Source organism: Petromyzon marinus, chromosome 6, assembly GCF_048934315.1.
Source record: "Petromyzon marinus isolate PM22_M1 ecotype Great Lakes invasive population chromosome 6, UKy_Petmar_22M1.pri1.0, whole genome shotgun sequence".
NCBI classification, from domain to species: domain Eukaryota; kingdom Metazoa; phylum Chordata; class Hyperoartia; order Petromyzontiformes; family Petromyzontidae; genus Petromyzon; species Petromyzon marinus.
In genome coordinates, this window is record NC_133672.1 from 18,924,551 (window position 1) to 18,934,675 (window position 10,125).

A 10,125-nucleotide genomic window follows, 5' to 3' on the forward strand; every position below is an offset into this window, starting at 1 on the left:
GATATAATTCATGACGTACTCTTGGATATGGATGTTTACAAAGGATCACAGGAAACACGCGGGGCACTTAGTTATTCACATTGGCACATTTATTTAATTGCTTATATATACTTAAGCAACAAAAATGGTACCCCACTGAAACACATTTTCATGTCGTCATTCCATAAAATATAATATACAGTAGTGCTCTCATGCATATCTTTGCACATAGCACCAATGTGGACTGCATTCGCAGTAAAACTGCAATATGGCCTCGTTTATTGAATACCTTTACCCATAAGCAAAATAAATGTATCCTGGAGAATAGCAGTCTACAGATATTTTAAATAAATACTTAACATTAAACTACATGTATACAAACGAAAAATTACGATTTTTTTAATACATTTTCTCATGCATAGTCATCCTGGTCATCAAATTTGAACAGTAGTTTTACAATTTGCAGCCGATTTGAGCTGTGAATGACACTTGCCGAGACCTCCGCCGGCGAACACGCTTACCACATGCTCCTCCTGGGATTGCCATAGCAGCCGACTCGATATTATTCACCAAGTATTTGATTCGGACTTCGTCTCTAGTCTGACAATGTCACCCCAATAAGCTATTCACCCTTACGAATGTTGAGGTGCAGACCGCCGACGACGATGCAGGCTTGCAGCACACTAATAACTCTACAAACAATGGTGGGTCAGTTGCTGTGGCAAATGGAAGCAGTTTCTCAATGCAAGGCTGACCCATGAGTGCATCAGAGCAAAATATACAATTCCCCTATCGTATACCTTGGGTCAATACAGAGCTCATGTCGGGTTTGTGTATGTAGCATTAGTACTTGCTTGGGTGTCATTTTTTTGACTTGTGTAAACAGAATAATGCAATCCCTGAATGTCAAAATGTGCTTCTACAATCATTGAGTGTATGTTCAGGACAATGACTGGACAATATTACAAACAGCGGTGGAACAAACATGTAACCCAGACATTTTGAGAAGAGTGTTGGTGGCTTACACAAATGTGTAAAACGTCCAAACCCCACTGGGCCAGATGGCAGTGCAGTAAGTGGTTTTAATATGTATGGAGCGGGATTGCTTACTCATTAATTATCTTGGTATTTCTGTTTCCTTCCACATGCCAAACACTAATTAAGAGACTTCACCGAACTTCCCAATCCAGGACCCTAATGAAACTATGAAACCTCAATGAGTCATTCCCCATGAAATTTCCAATGCAAATATAACAAAAGTTGTATTTATTTGAAAAAAATGTTCAGTGCAACTTAAATTCTCCTTGTGAATATCTCCACGTTTAATTAATCATTTAAGTAATTTTCCTTCAGGTCTGCACATTTGCAGTAAAACCGCAGAAATGCTGTCGAGTGCAGTATTTACTGCAGAATATTACTGTCTCACTCCTGAAATGGTTGCCCAAAGAAAATGTTTATCACAGTCCATACTGTAAACCGCTCCTGGTATCCATATGCTTTTTAAATGGAACTCATTTTCAGATGATTAAAATATCTATAAATGAGAAGCTATGAGGCTTAAACTAAATTATTATATAAAAAATTGGCATATTCTATTTTTATATCCCGAAATAAATTACCGACTTCTGTACATTTGCTCTCAGCAATGGTACAGTACTTTTATAAATGGTAAGAACCTCATTAAGAACTCAGAGCGAGATATAGCTGTTTAGACAATCCAATACTTTGACTGGTTCTTCCTGCATCACCAATTTATCTTCATTATTATCAGCCACGATCTAGCCACGATTGGATGAAGACCTCCCCAACCAATTTACTGGATATAATTTTTACATTTGTCATACTCTTTGAAAACAAATGCCACACTTACTGAACAAATCTGTTGGATTAATATTAGAAAATAGCGTAATGCCTCCATCAATGTTTTGGTAGTGTCATAGCACAGCTATTGTTCATTGTATTCACGTGAGCAATCGTGACAATTTGTATGTAGGCCCTCCTGGTAAAACACACTTCAAGGGGCGATTCACATTTAGTTTTACAAGAAATCCATTCAATTGTATTCACTGATTTGTCACTTTAAAGTTGTATAATACAAACGTGTGTAAATGTAATGCATTTTTCTTTCCCCTAATAAGCATCTATCTTAATGAGGTTTCAATGTACCCAGTATTTATATTTTGCAAATAAAAAATGTTTTTACAAAATGTATTTAGCACGTAGAGAGGTGTGCAAACCCAGAAATGCCGATGTACAACCAGACATGGTGAATTTAGCTGAATACTTTAAGTGTGCAGCAGACAACATAGTTTATAGGTGTGTTATATTTCATAGGGTCATCTTTATACTGTAAATTTATGTTTAACATCTTTCATGAAAAAACTTACGTAATTTTCTACAAGAATAATGACTTTTTTTAAGTGCAAAGAGACAATCACAATGTTATGATTTAATGAAAATGTATGAAATAGGAATGTATCACTCGGTAACAAAATGTAATAGTTGTGTGTACGTATGTAGAGTATGCATGCTTGTGTGTACACACATCTAATTTAAACTTCAAGGGAGGTCGTGGTCGGCTTTCCTTTGCAGCAAGCACAAACGACTGCGCACCTCCTGCACGTAAGCCCAGTTCGCTGCCAATACCATTAGGTAGTGAATCTGCAATATTTGTACACAAAGACACAATATGAGCCACAAGCGCGTGCACACACACAGCCTTGTAAAGTGTAGGGGCAAGTATTATTAATATCTACTAAAGGCGGGCACAGGAAACACAAGGGGCTGATATGGCCAGAACTATTCGCTAATTGAAGAAAATGGTCAATACTTTTAATCACCAAATAAACATGCGTTTGGATTATTTGGCAGCTATCAATTTCCATATGATGAGCCACTTCGTTGATTTGATTTCTAACTTGTGGTCAGGTTGCTTCTAAAAAGAGATAATAGCTGCGGGCTTTGCCTGGTAAATAAAAGTTTAGTTTAACTGGGCAACATTGAAGTTCAGCTAACAATAACTTTATCCAGGAATTAATGGGTTGTTTCACATGTAAAACTGGTTTCTTATAGATGAAAACCTTTCAAAACCAGACTTCAGTAAGCCGAAAATAGGGTAACACTATTGGAAATAAATCGTTTTTCATAAATAAACCAAACACGCTCAAAAGAACACCAAGGCGCACTACCACAGGTGGGACTGACCACAGCAGACCGAGTTCTCTGTGGGAAGGAACAATCTCGAAAGCCTACTCACTTCTAAATCTTTTGTAGTAATTTTTTCGATTACTTTAGTATAAATACATGTTAATTTTGATTCATGTTGTTTTTTCTGACTTTATGTGAACGAAAAGACACAAATTCGCCCGTTTTCTCATTGAAAATTGGTCAATTTCAAATGATCACTGTCCTGATCACAAAAGCAAAGTTTGTGGGGAATAATATCCATTTTCTTTACTTTTTAGGCATAAGCAATTACGAAATAACACTTACTACCCAGGAACAAAAACGTGTTACATAGTGTTATCTGAACCTGTCTTGGGCCTCCCCTAGGTCGACTCAGTCTCAAATGCGTGGCTGGTGTGGTGTTAAAACATCGCCACTGGGGAGACAAAAGACGTGGTGCTGGCCACCAACTTCGTGTACCGTGCCAGCCTTCAGACGTGCTCGCCAACAGAACTTACCTCAACAGTCTGTTTAGGCTATACGCGAGATCTGTCTTTGTGTGAACATGCCCACTTGTGTGTCTGTGTGCGTGTGTGCACGCGAGTGCCCCCGTGTGTGCAATTATGGTGACACGATGTCCCCCTTCCAACAAGCAAGCCAGCATCAGGACTCTAGATAAGTGAAAATAAAACTGATTGTTTATTTGTTGCTTTATTTTATGTTGTATTTACTATATAGTATGTTTACAGTGTTACGTGTAAATGTACATTTATACTCATGAGTTTCACAATGTGTCCCTTTTTTATTGAACCGGAACACATTTCATAACACTGACCGTATGGGCATTTAAATACAGTATAATTGTATTCTGACTTACGAACCGTTCGACTTACAAACGGGTCTCAGGAATGAATTATGTTTGTAAGTCGAGGACTGCATGTAACCTAGAGGGGCTTCTCCCCCACATTAGTCCAGCTTTAATATAAATGTAGTTCTACTGAGATGAGTTGCAATAATGACAACTCAAAATGTCACCATATTGATTCAAAACACGTGTATTACTGTGATCAAATGTACTCCAACTTTACCATGGCAATTGTAGCCAGCAGCGCCCCAGCCATAGATACCACAAACAGATGGTACGTCACATCAAACTGTAAAACAAGTCAAAATATTAAGACATTCACAAGGAATTACCCACATTGCATACGTAGTGTTTATAGCAAACTGGGTATTGCAAGCATCTGCCAGTCGACCTCGCTCTATAAAATGGGATGTGTATCCCTGCCCAAGAGCAATGGGGTAATGCTCATCTCTGTTGGTGACCTTGAGCCAGAGGTAGAAATTTCACATTCATATGACAAAAGGGCAGTTTCCCCATTGGACAACCACTTGACTTCTCAGAATGTAGTCATTTTATCAACCTTGGAGAATAAATGGCCTTAGTTAATGCACAATTGGGATTTCAGCTTAAGAGCTTTCGATCCGAAGTCAAAAAATGTTTCTCTAACCAGTGTCACCTGGACAAATTAGGAAAATGGATGACTAACATGTAAAAATAAATAACAGGTTAAAACAGTTAGTCTACGGAACTATAATAATACCACAAACTGTCAAGAATTCATGACATTTCTGAGGTCGGTAAAGGGTTGACTGTCTCACCACAATGTAATGAGTCTTCAGAGAGTTAGGAATTCTAAAGGTGATTATTACAAGGCTATACAAACAACGGGGATGACAGTATTTGTCTCACCTCTGCAGAACTGCACATGTCTTCCAATGCAGTTTCACACAGGATTGTGTCACCCATAGACCAGGGTAGGACCCCTGAAAATGTAAATATTCACCGCACGATATACACACCAATGAGCTTTGAAGATGTACCACATTACACAATGCTGAACTTTAATTATATTAATTAGCTATTCAAAACACAAGCAACAACTTAAATCTTGCCTGCCAAAATTTAACATTTAAAATTTTCACACATTGCAAATAAGTGAGAAACGTTTGTGCCATTAAAGACGTTCAACTCGTGACACTAAAGAGCCTGATCTAATCACAGGTGACTGTCAAACTCAGGATTTGAGTGGTATATGCTCACGAGTGATAAAGAATCGGTCCATGGCCATCTGATCAGCTCAGATGACAACTCAAACTCCTGCAAAGTGGTATTCGTTTTATTGATTCTGGAGAAATGTTGGGCTGAGTAGATCCCTGATTGATATCACTGTGTAACAAAAAAAAAGTTCCTGGGTAGTAAGTTTTATTTCCTAATTGCTTATGCCTCAAAAGTACAGAAAATGGCTATTATTCCCCACAAACTTTGCTTTTGTGACCAGGACAGTGATATTTTTAAATGTACCTATTTTCAATGAGAAAACGCGGTGTGCATTTGTGTCTTTGGTTCACAAAGTCCTGGTCACAAAAGCAAAGTTTTTGGGGAATTATAGCTATTTTCTGTACTTTTGAGGCATAAGCAATTAGGAAATAACACTTACTACCCAGGAACAAAAATTGTGTTACATAGTGTATTTTAATTGACAGTGATTGTGCGCCAGGAGTGAAGCTCTCAATTTTTATTCTGTACAATTACACAGTGTGGAATGTATAAGGATGGACTGGGCACCATACCATATTGACGGATGTCGACACACACCGGAAACCCAAGGGCTGAATCGGCACAGGCAATTGATATGGCCCGGAACACCCAGACCGGAATTGCAAGCAATCCAGTTAGAACAATCCACACCAGCATGAGCAAGTAGGCCACCCCTAGACACTGACATGCAAATATAGGCATAAGCACACACTCAAGTCGCTCTACGTATACAAAAGACAAACTTCCCCTAATAAGCTATACATGTTGGTGAAAGCGATGTAAGAGGCAGTACTTATTTGTGATTTTATACAGTGTCTACATAATCTCATTATGCTGCAATAAGGTTGGCATGATGCACCATCCCCAGCTATTTTTGTATCCCCAGTGCTAATGCTTAAACATCAAACTAGGTACTCATTTAAGGCCGAGTCAACCTAGAGGTTAATATACCATGTGTCACGGATGTTAGCAGTGACCAGAAATGGAATTCACTTAACTTTTGACATGCGCAACATGTTGATATTATAATTCTGCATCTCCATGTCTCTTGAGGCTTCCCATGTTTCTCTCTGGACTTCATCTGCATCTCTGTATCTTTGTGTTTGTTACTATCCATGTCTCTTTGTAACTGTCTCTCAATGTTTGCCTTTGGGGGCCTATATCCCCCCCCCATCTGCACAGAACCCCACTTTGTGACGATTGCCTGAATTTATTTGAAGTGGCTTGTGTAAAGGTGAAGAATTGTAAGTATTACCATGGCATGTATGCAGCGCCCGAATGTTGTCATGCTGAATGTGCCATACAGGTCTGTGACGGACCCTGTTGTGTAGATGCTTTGAGTAAGTAGCATCAGTGAGCAGAACGCACAGGTGGAAGCTAGCCCATAGCTTAGGTACTGGGCCCTGCTAACACTGCGCGCACACACACATACACACACAGGTATATTGGTGGAGATTGTACAAAAAAATCCACAAAACTCGGGGCTAAGCCGACTTGGGTAACACAAAATACAACTAATTTAAATACCAATTGGGTAGGTTTTAGATGGTATTCAAAATGGAACGTTACAAACCAATGCTGTAATTAACCAAAGCCAAACCAACGAACAGCGGCGATTACCATATTCTCATTACAATCGTGATATCATCTGGAATGCAATCAATGGCAGTCATTACATTTAGCCGAAAAAGTGATTCCCACCCCGATGCCTAACCTGTGCAAGCTTACACATTTTGCATGTGGTTCAGCGCGTCTTCATCAAGGGTGGAGTAGAAGGATTGCAGGACGGTCACGGTGCCAGTGAGGGCCTCGTGCCCACACGTGCACGCCAGGGTCACTCCCGTGAAGCAGAGGATCGTTGCCAGCAGCGAGGCGTACGGAACCCCTCCCAGGCATTTTATGCAGCACTCAAAACATCCTGCGCGGCACGAGGACAATCGAGAGCAACAAATCGGCACGGTACAGTATCGTGTCTGTACGTACGGGTATGTTGAACTTCTTTCGCACCGTACGTAGCCAACCGTGATAATCGGAGGTGCGATATACACGCGAACCACTGAACCCACGACAGGGTAGATACCTCGTTGGGAGTTGGGTCCGATTTCCAAGTGCGATGTGTAGTTGGTGTTACAGGCTGCCTGCGGAGCCACGTTGCTCGCAGAGGACAATGGAGCCCTCTGCTAGCAACGTGGGTGAGTTCTTCAGGGACCGCATAGTACAGAACAATAATTTATAATTTAGACTTTGCGAGGTGTAAGTCTCAGCAGCACTGGCGTGGTCACTCACGTGCAGCACGCGCCAGTGAATTCTCGGTAGCGCAGAGGCGTTTGACACACACATACACTTTCAAGTATTATTTTCTCTCCAATTAAAGAAGTTTAAACTCGTGTTTTTGTTTTGCATTGGGAGGGAAATGTACATATTGTTTCACCGACCCCATGTTATAAAATATTTTCTCTTTGTCAATAACAAATGCACTTTGTAACTTCATACAATTCCTCAACCCGAGCAACTAATTTATTCAACAACAGCAGCTATTAATACTTTAGGATTATATCTTGATTTGTTCCTTCACTCTGTACTGTATTGTCATAATCAGTCACTTTAATCCGACAACCCATTCACCTAACACGTTTAAAACCATTTCTATTCCTTGAATCCGTTCATCTCATTCATGAATAAATTTCCCCTTATAATTGCATCGTTTCAGAAAATACGTTCACATTCTCATTATTTAATACTTTGTATGTTGAACTTATTTCGCACCATACGTAGCCAACCGTGCTGATCGTACGTGTTCAAGCGTCAACTAATTACATCAATAATTACATTTTCATTCACTGCAGCGTCTCACCAGGAATAAAAAAAGCGTTGCCAGGTAAGCTATACAGCTCTTTTTTTCAGAAGCGACCTGTCCCACACACACGATAGCTCAACGAAGTGGCGGCTTATATAAATGTGGACATTTACAGCAGCCAAAATACTCTTAAAAGCCGTGTTTATAAATAAAGAGGGGGACACCTGAGAAACCGAAGAAAATCCACGCGACCACGGGGAGAGACACGCAAACTACAAATATACAGCAGCAGGCGTCAGGGTCGTGATGGAACCACGACCTCCTGTACACCTGGCGAGAGAGTTAACATCTCAGAGCCACCGTGATGATGAGAGACACGCAAACTCCAAATATACAGCAGCAGCAGGCATCAGGGTCGTGATGGAACCACGACCTTCTGTACACCTGGCGAGAGAGTTAACATCTCAGAGGCACCGTGATGATAATGATGAGAGACACGCAAACTCCAAATATACAGCAGCAGGCGTCAGGGTCGGGATAGAACCACGACCTGCTGCACACCAGGCGAGAGAGTTAACATCTCAGAGCCACCGTGATGATGATGATGAGAGACACGCAAACTCCAAATATACAGCAGCAGCAGCAGGCGTCAGGGTCGTGATGGAACCACGACCTCCTGTACACCTGGCGAGAGAGTTAACATCTCAGAGCCACCGTGATGATGATGAGAGACCACGCAAACTCCAAATATACAGCAGCAGCAGGCGTCAGGGTCGTGATTGAGCCACGACCTCCTGTACACCTGGCGAGGGAGTTAACATCTCAGAGCCACCGTGATGATGATGAGAGACACGCAAACTCCAAATATACAGCAGCAGACGTCAGGGTCGTGATGGAACCACGACCTCCTGTACACCTGGCGAGGGAGTTAACATCTGAGCCACCGTGGCGCCGGATCGGAGGGAATGAACCAAACTCACCCATGACGCCTCCTCTCCCGAGCCGCGCTTTATCGATCTCAGTTCGCTTACTAGTGAATGAAAAATTCACCAAATGGAGTTAGAGACGGTAATTATGCGATTGAATCGCTGTCAGTAAATATGGAGTGGATTACATAACTCGCTAAATACGGAATTAATTGATCTCGTCACCAAACATGACGGCGAATCACACAGCCAAAAATGAACGTGGAGTGAATTAATCACTAAATATGGAGTGGATTACCGGAGCGGTCAATACACGGTACAAATGACATAGTAACCGAGAGAATGAATCAATGCACCAGTGACAGAGTGAACACGGAGTGAATGAATGTCCGAGGCAGTCCGTGACCACGGCTCTGGGTGGAATGCGGGGCACGCAGCCCCCCCTATCCGTCCCTCTTATTGCTCCTCGGGCGTGGGCACGTGCCCTCGTCACAGCCAATCGGCGAAGACGTCTCCTGAGGACGGTCGCGCGCGAGAACGCGACGGTGCGCTCCGATTGGTCGCCCGCCACGCAGCCCCTCCCCCCACATCTCCTTCAAATGGCGGGAAAATTATTGTCGTCTCGTGCTCGAGAGCCTCAACGCTCCCCCCCCCTCCTCCCGAGCAGCGAGTGGTACAGCCCGCGACGAGGATAGAGACAACGTTGGTTTTGGACCGCATCATTTGAATTGCCTGGAAGGGGGGGGGGTCCAGAGGCGGATTACTTGCACGTTGTAGTCAGCGTTTTGCATGAAATAATGGGGGGCACTTTTGAATTTATTTCTCACGCTGTGGTGCGTGTATTGCCAAGGTAAAATAATACAATAATACATATCAACATTATCCGCTCATACAAATACTTTGTGGCATTTCCACCTGCAGAGTTCGGAGCCCGGAGCTGCCTGAAATCACTCTGCAATGATGCCCTTTCTGATGAGCTAATGCAGAGATAACATCATAACGACTGAATGTCATGCCATTTAAGCCACGTTGCGCACTCGTTTGACACAACTAAATCTAAACATACACACACACATCTGAATTTGTACTGGTATACCAATCAGAGAGATGGAATTTGCAAATACTGTACAAATCCTATCATGGCCAGATCCGCTCGA

The 10,125-nt window shown here is 41.9% G+C and overlaps 1 protein-coding gene across 1 annotated transcript; it reads right to left on the reverse strand.

Moving 5' to 3' along the window:
• Positions 1-71: 71 nt before the first annotated feature.
• Positions 72-9,436, reverse strand: LOC116939328 (neuronal membrane glycoprotein M6-b-like). The gene is made up of 7 exons (XM_032947549.2): positions 9,023-9,436; positions 6,974-7,163; positions 6,501-6,657; positions 5,779-5,926; positions 4,898-4,971; positions 4,233-4,298; positions 72-2,640 (listed from the first exon to the last, which is right to left on the reverse strand). Exons 1-7 carry the CDS (start codon positions 9,024-9,026, stop codon positions 2,539-2,541), a joined length of 741 nt encoding a protein of 246 aa, XP_032803440.1. The 5' UTR covers positions 9,027-9,436; the 3' UTR covers positions 72-2,538.
• Positions 9,437-10,125: the final 689 nt, after the last annotated feature.

Coding starts and splice junctions, on each gene's coding strand:
- LOC116939328 (XM_032947549.2), bottom strand. Junction 6,658..6,973: donor CTGAACCACATGCAAAATGT/GTAAGCTTGCAC, acceptor GTGTGCGCGCAG/TGTTAGCAGGGCCCAGTACC. Junction 4,299..4,897: donor ACATGTGCAGTTCTGCAGAG/GTGAGACAAATA, acceptor CTTGTTTTACAG/TTTGATGTGACGTACCATCT.